This window comes from Pteropus alecto, unplaced genomic scaffold (assembly GCF_000325575.1).
Source record: "Pteropus alecto unplaced genomic scaffold, ASM32557v1 scaffold20, whole genome shotgun sequence".
Taxonomy (NCBI): Eukaryota; Metazoa; Chordata; class Mammalia; order Chiroptera; family Pteropodidae; genus Pteropus; species Pteropus alecto.
Window position 1 is genome coordinate 7,250,431 of NW_006436298.1, and position 24,541 is coordinate 7,274,971.

Genomic DNA, 24,541 nt, shown 5'->3' on the forward strand with positions numbered 1-24,541 from the left:
GCTCCTGTCTTCTCCAATTGTGATCTTTTTTTCTTTGCTTTTTTCCTTAAATTCTGTGATCTGAAGAGACAGTTACGGATCTATTACATGTTTTAAGTTGAGAAATAATCTACTTCAATTAGAACTAGATTTCTAATCTCAGATAATTTCAGGTAATTATGCAGCTGATATAAGCTCTATGAAAGGTCTATCTTGTTCATTGTATTCCCAGTTCCTAGCATATGCCTTCTTGACATGTAATAGGTGATTTGAACTATTTGTTGATTGATTTTTCATGAACTCAAAGTTTAATGTGTTTATTATTTCTCCATAAAAGTTAAACTTGTCAAAGTCCTTTTGTTACTTAGAGACAATCTAAGCACATAGAATATAATTATAACATTGCATATTTGTATCTTAAGGTCTCAATTGATATTGAAATAACGAAATTATTAATAAAAGCTTTGATTAAAACATTTGTATGTTTTAAGAATATGCTAGTGTTTAAAACGTGGTTTTATAAAGACGGTTTACTTCCCATGATAACCAAACCAATATTGCTAGCACAGAAACCTCACTAAAAGCTAGATATTTTGGGGTAGAAATGAAAAGTATCATAAGTCAGAAAACAGAATGAAATCCACTGAGGACTAATCAAATTAAATTTCCTTTGTTGATTTTGCATTGAACGTTATCAATTACTGATAGGTATAAAACACCTCAGTTATGTAAACAAGTACAATTTGAAAAGCAGTCTTGTTACTAAGGACCTGTCTTGTGTTATCAAAAATTGCATTATGAAAAACTTGTTTCAATGAAGAAAGATAAATTAGGACCTAGACAAGTTCAAACAAACAATAGCATAGTTTTTGATCTTTTTTTTTTTAAGCTATTAAGTGTATACACTTGTTTAGACTAATATTGCTGAATAAATCAAGTGTTTCATTTGATCTAGCTTTTGCCTGAGATTAATGACCATTCTTAACCAATTACTAATAGCTCTTTCATTCACTTGTGTATTTTTATCGATTTTGCCATCTTGTTCTGTGATAAAACACAAACCGAGGTGCTGCTGTTTTTCTGGAGAATGATGTGATTGTTGTGTGCCTAATAACATTCAGCAAACTGTGAAATACTGTTTATTTAATCTTTCCTTTTATTCCCAATTTGTATTATGAAATCACAGCTCTTAGAATTTCTGTCTAGATAGGAAATCTCATTTTTAATTGTTTTCAAAAAGCGAGGAGGCATGGACCTAGTTCTTAGTCATAAGGCTCTATCTTATTCAGATCATGCCTCCATCCAGCTGTTTAAGATGCCAGTCAAGCCTGGCCATATAAATGAGTTCGTTAACTCTTATGACAAGGTATATATGTCTGTGTAAAGGATAATAGGGACAGAGTGTAGAAATAGTATACACAAATTGAGATAGCTCCAGTGTAAAGGACTAGAGTCTTTCTCAGCCATTATTTGGCGAGGATGGTGTAGATGACAATTAGGAAGAAACTATTCAGGATCAGTTGGCGGCTGCTCTAATGACCTTACTGATGAGTTTCTCTTTAAACATGTCTCTATATAAATAGATATATTTAATTGTTTTAAAATTTTACCATAATTTCAAAAGATGAAAATTTTTTTCTCTCTTTTAATTTTTAAATTTTGCCCTGATATTCCCGGGGCACCCTTAATTTGTTTGTTTGTTTGTTTGTTTCTCGTGTTTTACGAGTGATTGCCCAATCATCTCTAACTAGCAGTCTGGTTTAAAATTTGTCTTTTTTTTTTTTATATATAGTATTCAAAAGGATAATAAAACAGATAAACAAGTTCCAGTTCTAAAGAATCAATTTCAGAAACTAAAGCCAAATATAGGAAGAGAACCTGGAAGAAAAGACATTTTTTCAAATGAAGACATACCAGAGGAGATTCTTGCCTCTGGGGAAGAGACAGCAGCAAGACTGGAATCCTCACCAAAGGAGAAGGTACTAGTGGAGGCTAATACTAAGGAAATGGTGTCAGAGTTAAAAGAAACAGGAAGAAGAGACATCTCTCCTAAAGAGAAGGTACTAGAAATGATCGACGTCACTGTGGAAATGGAGACAGATTTGAAGGAAACTGGAAGAGAGATTTCCCCAAGGGAGAAGATATTAGAGATGTCTAATGCCACTGAGGAAAGAGAGGCATATTTGGAAGAAACCAGAAGAAAAGAAATATCCCTACAAAACAATGCCCCAGAAGAGGTCAACACTGTAAGTGACTTAGAGATAGATTTGAAGGAAACTAGAAGGGGGATTTCCCCAAGGGAGAAGATATCACAGGTGACTAATGCCACCGAGGAAAGAGAAACAGATTTGGAAGAAACCAGAAGAGAAATATCCCTACAAAAAAATGCCCCAGAGGAGGTCAACACCGTAGGAGACTTGGAGCTAGGTTTGAAAGAAACTGGAAGGGAGGTTTCTCCAAGGGAGAAATTACCAGAGGTGACTGATGCTACTGAGGAAAGAGAGACAAATTTGGAAGAAACCAGAAGAGAAATATCCCTACAGAAAAATGCTTCAGTGGGAGTCAACATCGTAGGAGACTTGGAGCTAGGTTTGAAAGAAACTGGAAGGGAAGTTTCTACAAGGGAAAAGATAACAGAGGTGACTGATATTACTGAAGAAAGAGAGGCAAATTTGGAAGAAACCGAAAGAAGAAAAATATCCACACAAGAAAAGGCCCCAGAGGTTAAAACTATAAGTAAAACAGAGACAGATTTGAAAAAAATTGAAAAAGAAATTTCTCTAAGGGAAAAAGTACTAGTGGAGATCTGTGCCATGGGAGAAAGTGAGATTAATTTGAAAGAAATTGGGAAAAGAGACATTTCCCTGATGGAAAAGGTATCAGGAAAGATGACAGTCATTGAGGAAACAAAGGCAGATTTGAAAGAAACTGGAAGAAAAATTTCCTTGAAAAGTGGATCAGAAGAGATGAATGTTACGGAGAAAATGGTAGCAGATTTGAAGAACACCGGAAAACATGACATTTCTCTAAGGGAAAATGAACCAAAGGAGACAGAGACCTCAAGACAAACTATGACAGATTTAATGCAGAGCAGTAGTGGCGACTGCAGCACTATGCCTTCACTAAATGCTAAAGTATGTATTTTTCTGTCCTTTAAAAATTTTTTTGAATACTCCTTCAGAGAAACATTATCAGAATAATTCCATGATTATTGTCCTTAAGTCCAACGGTTTTTAAAACTTGTAAAGCCTAAATTTTTTCCCAGCCCTAAATTCTATGGACCTTAAAGAAACTATATATTTAAAAAAAAAAAAAAATTAAAATTTATTTTTTTATCGTGGAAAAGTTACTATTCTTATTACCAATTTGAAGTTACTTTGTTAGATAAAGGGAATATAGGAAATTGAACTGATTTGTGCTTGCTCTAGTATGAATATATATTGGTATTATTTTTTTGACCACGTCTACCAGTTTTTCTTTTTTTCCTGCCCCACCCCATTTTACTCCACTTTTAAAAGTTCTTTGTATTAAAAATTTTCAGTTACTTGAAGTTCATTCTATTCTAACATTTTCAAAGACTTTTATTCTAATTTTTTTTTCTTTGGAAAGGTGATAATGGCATTTGTGGTTTGGAAAAATTATACAATATAAAAAGTTTCTTGAATTTTGTGTTTTAATGTTTAAAATTAAATTTTATTTTATTTAAAAATTAAAACTTCCAGATTTTTAAGGAAACGTGTTTAGAATGTAGTAGATTTTGTTTGCAGTGCATAAAATGCTTAAGGAATCTCATATATGTGCTGATTTACTGTGACTATTCTTCCAGAACATTAGCAGTGAAGGACTTTCCATGGTGCATACATTTGTAGAAGAAAAAAGAAATTCTGAAAAGGAAGTATCAGGTCAGTTGAGTCGTTTGAAGACTTCTGAACATGATAAAACAGAAGACCAGGGGACACGATCTCCAGATGTTCCAGAGCAGTTTTCAGATGTGAATTTAAGGTACAAGTATATAGGTCTGTGTGCTTTTAAAGAAAAGGAGCATGAAGTTATATTTACAGATTATGTTAAATTAAGTGAGGTTTTAAGACACCATATCAATAGCATAATGTTAGAGATTTTAAGCTAGTTTTGAGAAGACTGGGAGAGAGGATGGAGGTCATTCTGACAGTTGATCGTGAAAGCTACTAACATACAGAATTGTATGTAACACAAACTCCTAAGTTGATACGGGTGTGACAAACCGGTGCTTTCTTTGTGCAAAGATGATATAATTTCTAGGCTTATATCTGGATTGTACTACTCATGTTTTTCAGGATCTACCAAGTAGCCTGATTTGTTTTCCTGTTAACAATTAGAATTAAATGTTTACTGCTAATCTCTAAGGTTGTCACAAGACTCTGCTCTCACTGCCCCTTCAGTTCATTCTAAAGCTTGATAATCCTTGTTCCAAAAGCAGATGTCTTCCTCAAGAACAGAAGCCATTTGAAGTTAAGCCAGCACCTTTTGTGAGAAGTCGATTAAAAAGACCAAAGCCAAACTTATCAAGAGCAGCTTTAAAGAGAGAGACTGTGGAAGCAGAAAAATATGTACCTGGGAAGAAATTGGAAATGGATAAAACAGAGACTATTGTGATACAACAGGATGATGAACAAATGAATACTCTCCCTTCTCAGCATGTGAGTGATATTTAAAATGGAAGTTTTTTATTTTAGTTATTATTTTTACTTAAATACCTAGAATTAATATTTCACAAATATTTCTTCATATAATTTTTATTGCATGTGATATTGTTGTAGCTGTACTTAATGTGCCTCATTGTTCCATGTGGTTTGTGTAAGAATCTCACATCTCTCTTGATGGGCAAGTGTGTCATGGGAAGGAATTTAAGAGGCCTGGGTTCTAGTTTATTTGCTATGTGACCATAGCCAAATGATGCAGGCAGTTACTTTATAGGAAAAATGAGAATGATAATCTTTTTTATTTCACTCTTCTGAAGATGAAATAAAAAGTTTTATATGAGTTAAAGGAATATTTTATTTACTTGGTCCATAACAGATTAAGATAATGTGATGTAGCATCAAAAGTGTTGAAATAAAATGTTAACACTAATAAGACTCATAAATTGAGTGTTCTAAACATATACTTTTTTGAATTAAAAATTTTATTTTACATCTTAAAAAATCTGAGTTCTTATTGTGCTTGAATGGTTGTACTTTTTTCTTCTAATCTTATATTTAAGAAAGGTAAATCACATTTTATTGATTATTTTTTCTGATTATAAAATTTTTGAATTAGAAAAATTATATAATCTAAAAAGTGAAAATCCTTTATAAGGTCCCATATCTCCCTTCCAAGTTAATCATGGAGCAGTTTTGAATATATCCACCTAGATTTGCCTGTATAGATATCTATTTATATAAATTATAATGTGAAGTTATTTACATTCTTTTACAAAAATGACATTATATCTTGCCTTCTCATTTTTTCACTTAACACAATATTGCGAACATCTTTTTGGATCAGTATATATAAATTTATCTTGGCTTTGTACTGTTGCATTATAAGGAAATTATAATTTATTTGTCTTGTTTCCAACTTTTTGTTTTTTCTTTTTCTTGCTTTTTTTTTGGGAGGCAGTAGTATTGCTATGATAAATAGTATTGTATATAATTTTCTAGATACTTATGGAGTATTTTTATGATACATTTCTAGAAGTAGAATTGCTGGGAATTAAAAATTTTAATAAATCTGTCCTATTGTCCCCTACAAACTATACTCATTTATGCTTATAGTAGTATATGAAAATTCCTATTGCCTTATGCTTTTATCAACCATCAATGAAATTTTTTTATCTATTTTCTAGAGTGCGGTGGCTTCCCTAATGACATCAAGAGAAGAAGACAAATCTGGGCACAGGCAGAAGGAGGCTGTGATATTATCATGTGTACAGACTGAAAAGGATCTTTCACCTTCAAGTTCTTGTGAATCTAAAGAGGAGTCTCAGTCTACACAAATCCAAGAAAAAGAATTAGTTGTTTCTATGGGGTAAATAGTGATAGTCCTTTGAATATTATAAAATAAGAAAGAGTTCTTTCAAATATTTTTCATTCTTATTAAGATGTGGTAATATATTTTAAAGGTGAATATAAATAATACTGTATTTGGTTTATTTTTATTCATATGGCAGACTGCTTAAAATTGAAAACCAGATTGCATTCAACACTTTTTAATGCTTGCTTGCTTATATTCACTGTTTGCTTCTTAAGCTCTTACTCAAGCAGTGCATTTAAAATATATATTATATATATATATGAGATATATATTATTTGCCTTTTTAAAAATTGTAAAATGCATATAACATATAATTTACCATTTTAAACCTTTTTTAAGTGTACAGTCCAGTGGCATTAAGTACATTCACATTGTTGTGTATCCATCACCACCGTCCATCTCTAGAATTTTTTATCTCCCCAAACTGAAACTCTGTACCATTAAACAATAACTCCCTATTCCCCTCTTCAGTATCTGGCATCCACAGTTGGAATTTTCTTTCTATGAATTTGGATATTTTGGGTACCTCATATAAGTTCATTACCTTTTAAGAATCGAAATACCTATGTTGTTTTATAAAACAAGATAAATTTATAATCAGAAAGTAATTTAATTTTCCTTTAATGGTATAAAATATTTGTATGGAGAGTTTATGAGAAGAGATTCAAATTTTGTATTTTTACAGTAGTTTTCATCTTACAGTTAAGCTTCCTGAACTCTTTTTTTCCTGTCCCCCCTTTTAGGACTCCTAATGTACACACTTTTCAACAAGAAATGAAGGAAAGTGTTATCCAGACTGCTCGACCAGTAAGGGGACGACTTCAGAGACCCAGACCAAATATTAGAAAGGCTGGACAGAGGCAAATTGTAGAAAAAGGTGAAACCAAAGGTATAATTAAGAAAGAAAGAACAATACTACAAAAAGATGAAACTAAAAAGAAATTCCTGACTGAGGTGAGTTATTGTTATGTAATTAAATCAAGCCTTTTAATGTATATTAAAATATCAAATGATAGCTCAGACTTGGCTTAAAGTATAGACATCTGACATTCTACTCAGTCAATACAGAATGTATCTGATTTTGTTTCAGATTTACCATTCTGAAGTTTTAAAAAAATGAATGTAGATTTATTTTTTCCTAACTAATGAAACTATTCATTGTGAAAATTTTTAATCGGTACAAAATGATATAACCACCCCAAATCTCACCATACTGAGATAACCACTGAAAACCTTTTGGGTATCAGATATATCTCCATGCATGCATGTGTGCATACTTAAGTAAATTTAAATACTAAAATCATTGTATGCATGTTATCTTGTGACTTACTGTTTTTCACTTATTAAGTGACTTTCCGTGTCAAGAATACAGAGATACATTGTTTTTAATTGCTTCATAACATTCTCTTTTGAATTACAATTTAGTCTCTTACTGATATTTTGATGTTAGAAACGAATGTTAAGTAGTATAATGCCCATTTTGACAGTTCTGTTTTTCTGTCCTTTTCAAATGAAAATCTGGATTTAAAATGATAGTAATTCTTATTTGAAACCCCCTTTTTAAAAAAATCATTAGACTTTCTTTTTTGGGATTTATAACAGATGGTTATTGTAGTTTTTAAAGGATTATCTAAACATATTACTGTGATAATCTTTGAAACTTTCTGAATTAGACAATTTTGCTTTGAACAGCAAAATGTGAACATTGCATACATAGTGCGAGTCTTCATTTTTAAAAACTTTTTAATTTTAAAATACCTTTTTTAATGATTGAAATATTTTAAATATTAAAAAATATATACTAGTATGGTTTTGTCATTTCAGCCAGGAACCGAAATTGAAGTTATATTCTCCAAAGGTTCAGAAGGCAGAATGTATGAAAATCAGAGTGACGTGTTTCTTATAGAAGACCTTCATGTTAACAAAATTAATGTGTTAGATGAAAAGATGAGGTGAGTTTGCTTTTGTTTTTAAAAATTTTCTTATTTTTTATTTTAATTTTTATTTTTCAATTAGAGTTCACATTCAATATTATTTTATATTAGTTTCGAATAAAGTGAGTTTGCTTTTAAAACAGAATAGCATTAAACTTCCCAAAGATAAAGGTTGGGTTTTTACATAATTAATTTTATATAACTTTACATCTTGAAAATTTTATGAAAGGATAAAGTAATTACTAAACTATTTTAAATCTGCTTCTTCAAATACTGTATGAATTGCATGACTGATCTCTTAATTTGTAAATTTTCTGAAAAGTTTAGCAAGCATCCTATCCTCATTTTTATTTTAAAACTAAACTTTTATGGTGACAGAGGTTCATAAGTTCTTCATATCTTTAGAAATTTATAACCTATTGACTAAAATTTATAAATAGGAATTGCTGTGAAGTACTTACTATATGCTATATTTGGAGCTGTGTCCCAAACCAAATGGTAGGAATGATATCTTTTAAATGGGATATGCTAAAAGAGTGAAGGTATATCAGCATTACCATTTTTATTACTTGCAATCTGCTTTATTGTTACTGATATTAAAGCAAGATGTGATAGGTTCTTTTTTAATAATATAAGGCAGATTAAAAAAAACACCTCTTTTTTTCTGGATATAGTCCATGGTTCATCTAATTTACTACACTGTCTTTGTAACCAGGTTATTGTTTTAGTTTGAATTTCTCATTTCATTTGTTTCTGTGTGTGTGTGTTGAAAAGCCTTTCATATTGTTTTTATTTTAAAACTAAGGCCCAATTTTTCTTTACACTAATTTCAGGTTTCCTTACTAAGCCATTTCTTCATTTCTTTAAACTGGATGTTTAAGTAAAGTGATTGGTACTTAGAAATATTTTCACTAGAATCATTATAGATATGTTTGTATTACAAATGCTGTATTGGATTAGATCGATGATTGATTCCATTGACTAATTCATCTCTAAAAATGATTCCAGAGAACACTTTCTGAGGCATTAATCCCAAACATGAAAGGTGAACATATTTCCATCTCTCTGGCTTTTCCCAATTACTATTTATGGATTTATTGTGCATTTAGAATATAATCTCTTTTTGGCCTTACAGAATTACATATTTTTGCCACCAAAAAGAACCTTATGTAGTCATTCGTTTAACAAACGTTTTAGTGTTTCCTATGTGCCAGGCATTGTTCTTGGTGTTGTCAATATAGTACAATATAGAAAAAAACAAAAAATCTTGTCCTTGTGGAGGTTATATTCTAATTGGTGAAACAGATTATAAACAAATAAGTTGAATAAATCAGTAATATGTTGAGAAGAATAAAGCAAGTGGGAGAGTAGGGAGTATCATGTTTGGGTATTTACTTTTTTTTTTTACTGCCCTAAAAATACTCTGTGCTCTACTTACTGGTATTTACTTTTTAATGAGAGAATGGTTCATTGAAAGGGTACTACTAGGGAGAAGATATAAAAGAAGTGAAGGAACAAGACAAGGGGATGTCTGGGGGAAGAGGGAACAAGGAAGGAAGAGTAGTAGATGAAGGAAAGGTTAAAGGCTGAGTAGGGAGAAGGGCAGATTATGTAGGACCTTTACAAGGATTTTGGTTTTTACTCTCAGTGAGCCTTTAAAGACTAGTGTGACCTTCGAGGCCAGCCTTTCGTAATGCCCTCATCTATAATTGACTAAATAGACCTAGAGGATTTAAATGGCTTGCTCAGAGTGACATTGGCATTTTAGCATTTTATTTTATTTGTTATTTATTATTATTTATGCCAACAGCACCTGGCTTCCTAGGTGGTCACCCATCCATGTTTGGACATCGGGCTTGTTCAGGGTGGCATGACTGTAGACCATGGACCATGGCTCCACTGGGGCGTGAACCCAGGACCTTCTGTGTGTAAAGGAGATGTGCTAACTGCTACACTATGGAACTATGTCCAGCAATTTAGTATTTTAAACTTAAGTTTTCAGGATTTATGATCTTCAGACTAGCAGATTCCTATAGTTATATAGGCAGAGCTTCCGAAAGAAATTTTACGTATGTCAAACGATTTTATGCTCAGCCTTTGCATTTTTTAGGAAGAGAGATCTAACTTTAATACATGGAAACACACCTCACCCGTTTTTTAACCTTTTCTGTTTATGACGTTTATTCCTGTTAGCTATATCATGACTGATACTTTCTTTAGAGTATATATATGTTTTGTATAGTTTTTAAGTTAGCTTACTCTTATATTCAGCATTTTCTTGCCCCTTTTGACTTCAGTAGCACATTGTGGCTTAAGAATATATTTTATTCTTTAATACCTTTGTAGAATCACACTTGATTGTAAATAGCTTCTACTTAAATATAATGTTTTCCCATATGTTAGCCTACGCTGGCATCTATTAATTTGCATCATAACCTTGTTGGAACTTCTGTGAACTTCCTTGTTTCACTGCCAGAATAGCTTAGTCAGGTTGGAATATTTGAAAATGTAACTAGTAACTAAGTACTTTCTCTTCTGGATAATTTATTAGAAATATTACTTAATATTAGTCTTTAGTACAGATCTTTCAGAGAACTCATGATACTTATATACCCAGTTATTCTTCATAAATATCTAGGTTTCTATTAGTTATAAACTTCCTAATTCAGAATTCAGATCTTTGTTGATTATTCTTTCCAAGAAATCTTAACACAGCTGTTTAGGTTGCCTTGGAGGCTGTGGCTGTTCTCTTGAATGTTAAAACGTTGTCTTTGATTTTGCAGCTCTACATGGGCTATACTGAAATCCTTATTACACTGGCTGTCAGTAAACCCTGCTCTTGAACCAGTAGGACTATGCTTGTTGTGACCATTGTATATTTTGTTCATGCTTCAGAGCCCAGTTGAAGCATTTGTTTAGAGTGCCATTAGGAAATCCATTTTCCAACTGCTGGCATTTTGTTTGTTTGTTTCTAGTTATTACTCTGAAAATTACTTAAAATAGAATGAAACTACAAACCAGAATAAATGAATAAAAGTAAAAAAACATTATTGTAAAACTATTCCCCAGGCTGTACAGAAATTGGAAATTATAAAAGCTTTTATGTTTTTCCTTTCATATCAGCGTTTGTGGTTTCATTTTATATGCTTGGTTTTATAGCCAATTTATATGTAGTCCTTTGAACATAGAATTGGTTTGTGTCAAAAATTATTTGATTTAACAGCTGTTACATTAAGAAGGAATTATGAATTTTGTTCTCTGCATGATTTATACTTCATTCTAGACATGAACATAAAATGTGTGTTCCTAGTCCAGCACAATTCCAAAGGCAGTTCCAAAAAGCTGATCCAAATTTGAGAAGAGCACATGGTAAAAAAGCAGAATCAGGTATAGAAAAAGACGGAATAGATCAGAGCGAGGCAAGGAAGCCAGAAGATACTTTGCTGCAGAAAGAAGATTCTGACACCCAGCTCCTTCATAAAGTAAGTTTGAAAAATATAATTTTTATCAGTGGGCTGTATTTTGTCAGGATTATGAAGGAGAGCATTAAAAAACATGTAGTTTTTATATAGTTTTGCTTTTGTATTATTGCTATTTATTATTTTGTATTATTACTGAAAATTTAGTGACTTTCCAGTATTATAGAACTTTAGAAACCGTGTGTGTGTGTGTGTGTGTGTGTGTGTGTGTGTGTGTGTGTGTGTGAATGTTTAAATGATCGTGAAATGGCCAATTTGAATTACTATAGAGGTTGTTTCCATGGTAATATTAGCTGTTTCTTCTTAAATTTAAGGAAAAAGATGACCTTCTGACATCTACTGAGGTTTCAGCAAGAAAAGATTTTGTAGGTTCCAAAGAACCTGGTTTGGCCAAAAAAGGTGCTCAGTCAGAAGTTGGACCATCAGCAAGTGTTGGACAGAAGACTGTAGGGGATAATTCTGTGTCTTCAGTTGCTGAAGAGCAGTATCTCAGTAAACTAGCAAGGTAAAGGTTTATGTAACAAATACTTTAGGAAATAAAAACTTACTCTTTTTGGATGTCTTACCTTAATTTGTGGATAGCATAAAAGATGGCTTGTATAGATTGTTTTTTATTGACAGGTTTCTTTCCCATTTTTGATTTTTATTTACTAAAATTAATTTTTTTATCTTAGGAATATTATTTTTCTCTGTATTTAAAATTTCTGAGTGCTCAGTATATTAGACATGAGCAGAAGCCTGACAAAAGAGTAGTATGTAGTGCCTAAATAATTAGGGTGCTGATTCACATGGGGTCACAAACACAAGTGAAGGGTACCCTTCTTCCATAGTTTTCAAGGAAAGCGAAAGGGAACCGAAGTTCTAAAAAATAACTGTTCTGATGGATTTTCTGCCTGCCCCCACCACTTCCCGTTTTTTATCCTAGTTATACTACCCAGTAGAATAAATCAGTATCACTTTTTGACTCCATATTCTGTATTTATTGGCCCATTGTCCTTTAGCCCTTTTTCTTTGGATAATTTCCAGTCCTGTATTTCATTTCCATTTAAATAATAAGGGGAAGAGTGACCCAGAAATAAAAATTTGGTATAGAAAATTTGTAGCTAGATAACTAAGAATTAGCTCTGAATGAGAAACTGATAGTAAGTTCCTATCTTTTCTTCATAGTGTAAGTTTTTGACAGAATGAGTGGTGGGAGTTTTTGTTTTAATGGCTTGACTTTAAAACTAAACTTCACTCTGAAAGTTTAGTTTTCATTAAAAATATCTTTGTGCATGTAGTGACTGTATTGTTATTTTGATTAAACATCCAGCTGTACACAACTGTTAAAAGAATCACATTACTCTAAAATTGCTCTGAGTCGAAGAACAGCTATCTCTTCTGCCCCTGGGTGTGAGATAGATCATAGTGAAAGGAGAATGTATCGAAAGATCAAACCGAATGTCACCAAAGGGCGTGGATCCAAACGAATTCGGAGTAAGACTTCTAAGAAGGAACCTAGAGCTTCCAAGGCCATCCTGGTAACGCTTCGGGCTTCACAGGAAGAGGACGAAGATGATGCTGAAGATTTTGAGTCTGACTATGAAGAAGAAAGCTATCATCTTGCTCCAGAAGAAGTAAACAAAGCTCCAGTGTTTGTACCTGTGGGTCTCAGGTCTCCTGAACCTGTTTCTGCTCAGATCGAGGAAACTATGGAAGAGGTAGTTTGTTTTTTAAATGTTCAGAACTTTATCTTGACTTTTCTTTTAGTGGATCATTTATTCTCCTTTTGGTAATTATTAGGATTTGTAGAGTTCATTTTCTAAATAAACTCTACCAAATGTAATTTGTTTGGGGCCTGGTGGATAGCCTAAGGAACCAGTAGAAGTAGGCTTGTGTGATCTACTGTAATGACTTAGCGCATATGGCCCATACCCAGCACAAGGTGATTGGTATAACGATAATGATAGAAATCTGACTTCACTTGTATCTGGAGGCTGCTTAGTCTACTTTCTGATCAATTAGAAAAAAAATGGCAGGTGTTTTCTAGTAACTTTGTGGTAGGCCGAAGTTGATCTCTGGTTGGTAGAGAAGGTAGAAGGGACATTAAAAAATTATGGTGAAACATACATAACAAAATATACTATCAACCATATTTAAGTGTGTAGTTCAGTGGCATTTAGTACATTCATATTGTTGTGTTATGTCATCATCACCATCCCTCCATAAAACTTTCTTCATTTTGCAAAACAAAAACTCTACCCATTATCCCCTCCTCTCTAGCCTGTGCAACCACCATTCTACTTTTGTCTCTATGACTTTACTCTAGGTACCCCATATAAATAGAATTATATAGTATATGTCCTTTTTGTGACTGGTTTATTTTACTTCGCATAATGTTTTCAAGGTTAATCTGTATTGTCGCATGTGTCAGAATGTCCTTTTTAAAGGCCGAATAATATTACATTGTGTATACATACTACATTTTGTTTATTTTGTCAATAGGCAGTTGGGTTGCTGCCACCTTTTGGCTATTGGAAAGAATGTTGCTGTGAACATGGGTGTACAAATACCTCTTCTAACTCCTGTTTTTATTTTTTTGGGGGGTATACTTAGAAGTGGCATTGCTGGGTCATATGGTAAATTATAAATCTATTTTTAATTTTTTTTTTATAACTACCATACTGTTTCCCATTATCAGCTGCAGTGTACATTGCCATCAATAGTGTGTACAGGGGTTCTAATTTTTTCACATCCTCACCCACACTTGTTATTTTCTTTCTTTTTTTTTTCTTTTTCTTTTTCTTTTTTTTAGATACTAGCCATCCTAATGGATGTGAGGTAGAGGAACATATTACTTCAACTTACTTTATTATAAAACTTCTTACTCTTTTGCCTCTTGGTCTAGTATTCCAACTTTGTAACTTCAAAGTTGTCTGCTCTCCATCAGTTTTCAGTAATTTAGTTGGTTTATAGAGTAGTATAATCAGTTTTTACTACAAACTTCATAATAGTTTCTGAGTCATTTGAAATAGAATTAAGGGTTAACTGAGATGGTATTGATGATAATAATAAAATAAGTAGAAAACATAAAACAATTTAAGTAATATCAAGTTAATCCAGAATTAATGGATTACTGAATCTGTAAATTCACATTTATGAATGACTGGCTGTACTCACCCTTAGTTATTCACTGTTAACAACATGCTAGATATTGTAAAATTAATGATTTAGAAGTGTTGAAGTTACATAAACATGATGCAAAATGAAGTTGTTTCTTGTAACCAAAATTTCAAAGTAATTATAGTGAATATAAGTTTTAGTTAAAATTAAAAAGCATGTGAGTTCATTTAGCTATGTGTCTTGTACTTTACACATTTCTTTGGGTGAAAGGCAAATTACTAGTGAAAACTAATATCAGAATTTTCTGAAAATCAGGTTTCAGGATTTATCCCTGAATTAACAAAATGTCTTCTTAAATAACGTTAATTATAATAATTGAGTAAGGAAAGCTTAAATTATATTTCTTACAGCCAGAGTACTAAGGCAGAGAAATTGTTTATATGTTAGAAAATGTTCCCTTTAAAAAGCATTGAAATACAATGGTATATTATTAAATGATAAAGGGATATAAATTATTGATACATACTACAATATCACCTTGAAACCTTGAAAACATTGTGCTAAGTGAAAGAAGCCAGTTAGGAAAAATCACATATTATGTGATTCCATTCATATGAAATGACCAAAATAAGACAATCTCTGGAGATAGAAAGTAAATTAGTGGTTGCTCAGGGATTTGGAGATGAAGGGTTGAAGGTGTGTAACTAATGGGTATGAGTGTCATCTTTTGAAGTGATAAAAATGTTCTAAAAGTGTCTGGTGATGGTTGTACATATTTGTGCATAATCCAAAAAGCATTGAATTGCATACTTTAAACGAGTGAATTTTATGATATGTAAATTCTGTCTCAGTAATGCTGTTTAAAAATAAAGCTTTGAAACTGTATGGTGCTCAGTGAACCAACTTAAAAAAGAAGTAACAGAAATAGAAAGTCAAAGAATAAAACAACTACACATTCGGCATTCTGTATTCTCTTATGTACTGCTTAGCTATAACAGTTCTAATTTAAAATAATCAACAGTAGGTGTCATGTCCCAGCCTGGCCACCCTCTAGAAATATTTCTTCCCTTGATCAATGAAAGTCAGTATTTTTCTCTGTGAACAACAAGTATAGAATCCAGGAATAAAGGGACAATTTTCAAAATAACAGTAATTTTTAAATTAAAGGAGAAAAGATTTAAAAAGATGTGATTGGCATCAAGTATCAATATAATGTCTTCTTTTTTTTTTTTCTCTTCTGGACTTCATGCAAACTGAGAAAACACAGTCCATGTAGAGTGGAAATACGTTGAAATCTCACTCCAATCAATTTTAATGAGGACCACTAATTACAGAACAATTTCCCTGGCCGTGGTGGGGGTGTACATGTAATCTGTTTAAATGTTTTTAAGTCATCTCTATTATAGTACTTAGGACAATGTATAGTTAGTTGATTATATATCTCTTTTTCTTAGATTGTGAGTCCCTTGAGGGTACGGACCAAATTTGTCTTATTTAGCTTTGTATCCTTGAACCTGTAGCCCTTTAGTTTTTAAGAAGTACTCCATGAATGTTAACAGACTGATAAGAGAAATTATGGGAAAGTAAGGATAAAAGTGTGAATGATGGAAAGTGAAATGCTAGGTACTAGGAATATTAGCCTTGGAAATTTTGCTTACTGGTTATAAGAATCACAGATCCTTGAAAAACTTTAAATGTTTTACTTTTGCCAAGTCGATGTCAAATCAGTTTAAGAATGACTATATTTCAGTTTTTCAATCATGTATGAATGTGGATTATTTCTTCAGTTGAACATTTTGTTTTACTTGTTTTGCTGTATGTAGTATGCCAAAATGAAATGAAATTTCTTATTTTGACAGCTTGAAATAACTGTGAATGTCCCAGATATAGGATTCATAACTGTTGATGAACATCAGTTCTTAAACACAGATGTGACCACTCAGGAAATGAAACAAGAAGAAAATTTGAATGCATTATCAGTTGTAAGTATCCATTTTAATTTTTTAAAAAATAAATGGATCTTTGCTGTTGTTTGGTATTCTTTTTTTTTTTTCTTTTTTCTTTTAAATTAAATTTGAGGGTGACATTGGTTAATAAAATTATAGGTTTCAAGTATACAATTCAATAATACATCATATGTATATTGCACTGTGTGTTCACCACCCAAAGTTCAATTTCCTTTCATCACCATATAGTTGGCTCCCTTTACCCTTATCTAACTTCCCCCTCCCCCCTTTCCCTCTGGTAACCACTAAAACTGTTATCTGTGTTCATGAGTCTCTGTTTGTCTTGTTAATTTGTTGCTTTCAGTTTTATATACTACATATAAGTGAAATCATATTGTTCTCAACTTTTTCTCTCTGACTTATTTTGCTTAGCAAGAGAATCTCAGGATCCATCCATATTGTTGCAAATGGCAGTATTTCATCTTTTCTTATGGCTGAGTAATATTTTGTTGTATAGATATACTACATCTTTTTTTTATCCACTCATCTGTTGAAGGGCATTTCGGTTTCCATGTCTTAGCAACCATGAATAATGCTGCAGTGGACACAAGAGGGTTTATATATCTTTCCAAATAAATGTTTTCAAATTTTGTAGGTGGATATCTGGAAGAGGGATTGCTGGGTCATATGGTAATTCTATTCGTAATTTTTTGAGGAACCTCCATACTGTTTTCCATAGTGACTGTACCAATTTACATTCCCACCAGCAGTGGATGAAGGTTCCTTTTTGCCCACAACCTCTCCAACACTTGTTATTACTTGTTTTGTTGATAATAGCCATTCTTACAGTGGACAAGTTCTTAGAAATATATATCCTTCCTAGACTGAATCATGAGGAACTGGAAAGTCTAAATAGACTGATCAACAGTAGGGAAATTGAAACAGCCATCAAAAACCTCCCAAAAAGTAAAAGTACAGGACTAGATGGCTTTACTAGTGAACTCTGCCAAACATTCAAAGATGATTTAATACCTGTTCTTAAAGTCTTCCAAAAAATTGAAAAAGAGACAATACTCCTAACTCATTTTAAGAGGCCAACATTACCTTAAACCCAAAACCTGCTAAGGATAACACACAAAAAAGAAAACCATAGACCAATATCTCTGATGAATACAGTTGCAAAAATCCTAAACAAAATACTAGTAAATTGAATACAACAATACATTAAAAAGATTATACATCACAGTCAAGTGGAGTTTGTTCCAGAGGCACAAGGATGGTCCAACATACACAAATCAATTAATGTGATACACCAAATACAGAAAATAAAGGGTAAAAATCATGTATCAATAGATGCAGAAAAAGCATTTGACAAGATATAGCCTCTATTTATGATTAAAACACTTAATGTGTATAGAAGGAAAGTACCTCAACATAATAAAGGCTGTATACGACAAACCCTCAGCTGATATTGTACTTAATAGTGAAAAACTAGAAACCTTCCCTCTAAGATCAGGAGCAAGACAAGGTTGTCCACTCTCACCACTCTTATTCAATATCATGTTAGAAGTCCTAGCTTAGAGCATCAGGCAAGATAAATAAAAGGTATCCAAATTGGAAATGAAAAAGTCGACATGATTCTCTATATAGAAAACCCTAAGACTCCACCAAAAAACTATTAGAAACAATAAATACAGTAAAGTTGTAGGATACAAAATCAACATACAAAAATCCATAGCATTCCTATACACTAACAATGGAATTCCAGAAAAATGAAAACAATTATTTTTGAATTGCAACAAAAAGAATAAAATACCTAGGAATAAACTTAACGAGGCCTGTGAAGGACCTATATACTGAAAACCTTAAAAGAAATTGAAAAACACACAAAGAAATGGAAAGATATCTATGTTCATGGAAGACTGAACATAGTAGTTAAAATAGCCATATTACCTGAAGCAATATGTGGATTTAATGCAGTCTCCATCAAAATCCCAATGGAATTTTTTAAAGAAATAGAAAAACAACAACAAAATCAGAGTTGTGTGGAATCACAAAAGACCCTAAATAGCCAAAGCAATCCTGAGAAAAAAGAACAAGACTGGAGGTATCACACTGCCTGACTTCAAATTATACTACAAAGCAATAATTATCAAAATAGCATGGTATTGGTAGAAAAACAGACACAGACAAATGGAACCGAATTGAGAGCCCAGAAATAACCTCCTGTATATATGTTCTAGATTTAATTTTTTGCTTAGTTTAAAAAGATGAAGTTTAATTTGAAAGCTTTAGGTTAACAAGCAGTTGTCAGCTAATTTCTATCATGTCAGAAGCTGTAAGTGTGAATAATAGAAACTAGTGAATAATACATAGGTTTTATATTTGGTTTGAAAAGAATTGATGTGTGTGTATGTGTGTGTGTGTGTGTGTGTGTGTGTGTGTGTGTGTCTTTATCCTCAGGGACATGTTAAAATTCTGTTGCATTAACTAATATAAATTATTTGGAATATATTTAGTTATATTTTACTTGACATTCTTTCTAATTTGGTTGATATTTATTTTTACAAATGACATGGAATTACATTTTTAGAATAGCTTTATTAAGATACAATTCACACACCTTAAAATTCATGCATTAAAAGTGTACAATGAAATGGTTTTTTAGTATATTTACAGATATGTGCAAACATCATCACAGTTCTTTTTATTACCTCAAAAAGAAACATGCCCATTAGCAGTTCAGCTGTTGTTCCGAATTCCCTTCTAACCCTCTCCATGCCTAGCCAACCAATAGTCTACTTTCTGTCTTTATAGATTTGTCTATTCTGGACATTTAATCTAAATGGACTCAAGTGATGTGGTCTTTTGTGTCTGCCTTCTTTTAGCATAATGTTTTCAAGGTTCAACATGTGGCATATATCAGTACTTCATTCTATTTTGTGATTAAATAATAGTAAATATGGATAGACCACATTTTGTTCACCTGTTCACGGGCATTTAGGTTGTTTCCATCTTTTGGCTATTATACTTGATGCTACTATAAACATTCGTATACAAGTTTCTGTACGGACATATATTTTCATTTCTCTTGGGTACATTCCTAGGAGTGCAATTGCTGTGTCATATGATGACTCTGTGTTTAATCATTTGAGAAACTAGTAAACTTTTCAAAAGCTACTACAGCATTTTACATTCCTACCAGCAGTGTATGAGAGGGTTCCAGTTTCTTCATATGCCAACATTTGTTTTTTGACTTTTTGGATCTGACCATCTTAGTGGATGTGAAAAGGTACCTCATTATGGTTTTGCTTTGCATTTCCTAATGATTAATGATGTCAAGCATCTTTTCATGTACTTATTGGCCATTTTTAACCCATTTATTAAAAAAGTGCAGCTCGCTGCAAGCGTTAATTTTACATAAACACACTCTTTGAGGCTGAAGCAAATCTTATGGTTTTCAGTGTGAAAATAAAATATAAAAACTGTTTTTGGAGTAATTCCTAAACAGAACTTGTCTCTAATCCTAGTGTAACAAATATATATGATGATCTGTATTTAATAATTTATCTTTATGTGGTAAATTTCACAGCATGGAACAACAGAAAGCAGAACATCCAGGATTTGACATTTTTAGCAGTCGAGGATTACTCTATTTTGTAAATGGAAATACCACTACTAAAACTAGAATGCTATAAATAGAATAGTGTTATTTGTTTCCAAAGACTATTGATATAATAGAGCAATGAGAAAATAATAAAGCAAGATGTTTTGTGGTAAACTTTTGGGGTAATATTAGGATTTTAATCCGCGAATTATTTCAGGGTAAATGCTGCAGCCACAAATGCCACTGGCGAGCATTCTTGGGACAAACAGGAAATGGGTTAAATCTTAGGAGAAATTTCTATTCAGAGCCTTTGCCAATTAAAAAAAAATTATTGGAGTGTGTCTTTTTATTATTGAGTTGTATGAATTTTTTTTTTATATACAGTAGTTCCCTGTTATCCACAGAGGATGCATTCCAAGAACCCCTCCCCGACTTGATGCCTGAAACCATTATTACTACCAAACCCTATAAATACCATGTTTTCTTCTTTACGTACATACCTATGATAAAGTTTGATTTATAAATTTGGCCTAATAAGAGATTAACAGCAACAATAATAAAGTAAGACAATTATGGCAGTATACTATAATAAAAGTTATTTGTGGTGTCTTTCAGAATAGCTTATTGTACTGTATGTACAGCGTGGATATGCTATACAAAAGGATGATTTATGTGCTAGGTAGGTCAGCGCAAGACAGCTTGAGAGTTCATCATGTAACACAGAATGGTGTGCAATTTAAAACTTATGAATTGTTTATTTCCAGAATATTCCATTTCATATTTTTGGACTGCTGTTGACCACAGGAAACTGAAACCATGGAAAGTTAAATTGTGGCTAAGAGGAGACTACTGTATTCTGATACAAGTCCCTTTCAGATATATGATTTGCAAATACTTTTCTATCCTGTGGGTTGTCCATTTTCTTGATACAAAGACTTCTTTGTCAAAGTCAAGATCCTAAAAATTTACTTCTATTTTTCTTAGAAAAGTTTTGTAGTTTTAATGATAGTTTTACATTTAAGTCTTCAATTCATTGTAAGTAAATTTTTATATATGTTCTGAGGTTAGAGTCCTACTTCATTCTTTTGCATATAACTATCCAGTTGTCACACCTTTGAAAAGACTATTCTTTCTCCATTGAATTGTCTTGCATTCTTGTTGAAAATCAGTTGGCCGTAGGTGTATGTATTTATTTCTGGATTCTCAGTTCTGTTCCATTGATTCATGTGTATATCTTTGTGCTGGTGATGCTTTTTTGATTACTGTTACTTTGTAGTAAGTTTTGGAATTGGGAAGTGCAAGTCATCTTACTTTATTCTTGTTTACAGAATTGTTTTGGTTATTGTGAGTCTCTTGCAATTCCATATGAATTTTGAAATCAATCTGTCAATTTCTATAAAGACGGCAACTAGGATTCTGTTTGGTATTTTACTGAATCTGTAGGTCAGGTTTTTTTTGGGGGGTGGTGGGGGAGTATCTATTGCCATCTTATTGTTGAATCTTCCAATCCATGAACATGGAATATTTTCCCATTTATTTAGATCTTTGATTTCTTCCAACAATGTTTTGTAGTTTTCAGACTATAAGGCTTTCACTTTCTTTATTATATTTATTTCCAAGTACGTTGTTATTTTGATGCTATTGTGAATGGAACTGTTTTCTTAATTTCATTTTTGGATTGTTTTACAAGTGTATAGAAATATAATTGAATTTTGTATAATTGTATTATATACTGCATCTTTGCTGAATTTAATTATTTGTTCTGATAACTGAACTAATTAGCTTTTTAGTGGATTCCTTAGGTTTTTCTACGTACAAGCTCATGGCGTATGTGAATAGAGATACTTATGCTTTTTTTTGTGTGTTAAGTTTCCTAGGGCTGCTGTACCAAAGTACTACAAGCTGGGTGGCTTAAAACCACAGAAAGTTATTCTCTCATTTCTGGAGGCCAGAATTCTAAAATCAAGGTGCCATCAGTGATGGCTCCTCCTGGAGGCTTGAGGAAGAAACCATCCCAGTCCTTTCTCTTACCTTTGGGCAGTTGCTGGCAGTCCTTGTCATTCCTTGGCTTTTGGCAGCACAATTCCAACCTTTGCCTCCAATGCCACATGGTGTTCTCTCTGTTTGTATGTCTTAGTTTCTTTTCCTCTTATATGGACATGAGTCATACTGGATTAGGGCCAACCCTAATCCTATAAGGCTTCATCTTAATTTGATTACGTTGACAAAGACCCATGGCATTGGGGGTTAAGACTTCAACATATCTTTCTAGGGGTTACAATTCCATTTGTAACACTTTCCAGTCTGAATATCCTTTATTTCATTTGCTCACCTAATTGCCCTGGCTAGACCTTCCAGTACAGTGTTTAATACAAGTGACAAGAGTGGACATTCTTGTCTCATTCCTGGTCTTAGGGGAAAGCATTCAGTCTTGACATTAGCTTGATGTAAGTTTGATGTTAGCTATGGTTTTTTTCATAGATGCCCTTTATCAGATCAAAAAAGTTCCATTCTGTTTCTAGTTTGTGTGACTATTTTGTCATGAAAGGGTATCGGAATTTGTCATATGCTTTTTCTGTATCTGTTGAGATAATCATGTGATTTTTGTTTTTTTTTATTGATATTATATATTACATTGCTTAAATTTTGGATGTTAAACCAAAAAATTGGATCCCTGGGATAAATTCTACTTGTTTATGATATTATATGTTGCTGGATTTGATTTGATAGTATTTTATTGATTTTTGTGTTCATATTCATAATAGATATTGGTCTGTTATCTATTATGAATATAATACCAAGTTCTTGTGTCAGGAGCTGAAGTCTTGGTCCTCCTAGGAAGAAAGCCTTCCAGCTGGGACCTACAGGGAGAAGAGGCCCTGTTTTCTTGGTTGTAGCTGTTTGAGGTGGAGTCTCTGCCTCACTGAGCTAGAAGGAAAGAGGAAGAGAGAAGTGTTAGTTCACATACCACAGACTTTCACCTTTGTTCTCGAGTTTTCATTGTTTTTTTTTTAATAGATGTTTCTTCTTCATTTGCTCTTAAGGCTGTTTCCAGAAGCTTTAATAGTTATTTTTTAATAAATTTTACCAGTTTCAGTGGGGAGAGGGTCAGCTCATGCTGTCAGGCTAGACACTGATCCTGTAACTTCTTAATTTACTAAAATTCATTTAAGTTTTAAGCCTCTTAGTAGTATAAAAACTTTGTGGTAGTCTTTAGACTTTGGTTTACACTGGGTTGGAACTAGTGGCAGATATGACTAAAGTTGAATTATGAAAGTGCAGAAGTAAAGTAACAATGGTATATGCATTGCAATATGATCAGAGGTAAAATTTGCATATAATATAAGGAAAAGGTAAAAAAATGAACCAAGAGACAAAATAATTTGGCTTTAAATTATTTGTGTTCTTTATGAAATTTTATGAATAATTGTAAATTAAGGGGGAAAAAACCAGTTTCCACTTCATTGTAATCAAAAGCATAGAAAGACCTGTAAAACAGTGCCTTTTGAGCTACAGAATATGTATTTGGGAAAATATGTAATATATTGCTTTTCAACTCTTTTTAGGAAATGACCACAGGTGAACATACCCATGATGAAACAGGTAACTGTTAATTGGACACTGTTAAAACTGCTTGGTTAACACTGCATGATGTTTTAGTAGTGGTGGTAGTTAGTAAATGAGTCATTTTGCTGGAGAGTTGAACAAAAACATTGAGCTGTTAATGTGATCTCTAGGAGAAATGTGGGTTCTTGGAATGTTACTTTATTTTTTGTCAATTTTATTATTTCTTTATTTATTTTTATTATGGTGACATTGGTTAATGAAATCCAATAAATTTTAAGTGTACAGTTCAACAGAAAGTCATATATATATTGCATTGTTCACTGCCTATAGTTAGGTTTCTTTCTGTCACCACATATTTGATCCCTTTTATCCCATCTACCTCCTCCTGGATGTTACTTTAGAAAGTGAATCAAGACAAAAATTAAAAATAAATGTTTAATATAAAGTATTTTATATTAAATGTTTAATATAAAGTATTTTTTTCTCTGATCTACATAGATGCGTTTTTCTCTGAAGATAGTTATTTAAATGGGATGGAGGCATTTTCAGTGAATAAAAGCCAAGAGTTCATTATTTCTTTATTCGTAGTATGTAAGCTGAACAAAACATTACCCTCGTAAGGGATTTGTGTACAGAGAATATTGAAACTTGTTACAAAAGGATAAGTACTTGAATTAAAAAACTTTTCTATGTAAACAAACTTAAATTTCCAGATTCATTCTACTGTTTTAATGTTAATATATTTTCTCACAAGGTCTCAACGATGGAAGCACAGAAGCTGCCATAACTTTACTTACAATGGGAGATCTAGTGTTGCAATCAGAGATCAGTTCAGAACAGAGTGATGGTAAGAATGCAAGATAAGTCCTCAGG

The 24,541-nt window shown here is 32.4% G+C and overlaps 1 protein-coding gene across 5 annotated transcripts in view; it reads left to right on the forward strand.

Annotated features, from left to right (window-relative positions):
* The window catches only part of BDP1 (B double prime 1, subunit of RNA polymerase III transcription initiation factor IIIB), a 75,650-nt gene that overhangs the window by 31,109 nt on the left and 20,000 nt on the right, over nt 1–24,541 (forward strand). For 4 of the 5 annotated variants that reach the window (XM_025047687.1, XM_025047686.1, XM_025047688.1 and 1 more), the window contains exons 17-28: nt 1,772–3,113; nt 3,806–3,981; nt 4,436–4,658; nt 5,846–6,027; nt 6,777–6,987; nt 7,858–7,985; nt 11,251–11,449; nt 11,761–11,951; nt 12,759–13,146; nt 16,408–16,530; nt 23,668–23,704; nt 24,423–24,515. In XM_025047687.1, coding sequence (XP_024903455.1) covers nt 1,772–3,113; nt 3,806–3,981; nt 4,436–4,658; nt 5,846–6,027; nt 6,777–6,987; nt 7,858–7,985; nt 11,251–11,449; nt 11,761–11,951; nt 12,759–13,146; nt 16,408–16,530; nt 23,668–23,704; nt 24,423–24,515 — 3,293 coding nt within the window. The remainder of the gene's footprint in view (nt 1–1,771; nt 3,114–3,805; nt 3,982–4,435; nt 4,659–5,845; nt 6,028–6,776; nt 6,988–7,857; nt 7,986–11,250; nt 11,450–11,760; nt 11,952–12,758; nt 13,147–16,407; nt 16,531–23,667; nt 23,705–24,422; nt 24,516–24,541) is intronic. The other variant, XM_006913122.3, reaches the window with a different exon arrangement.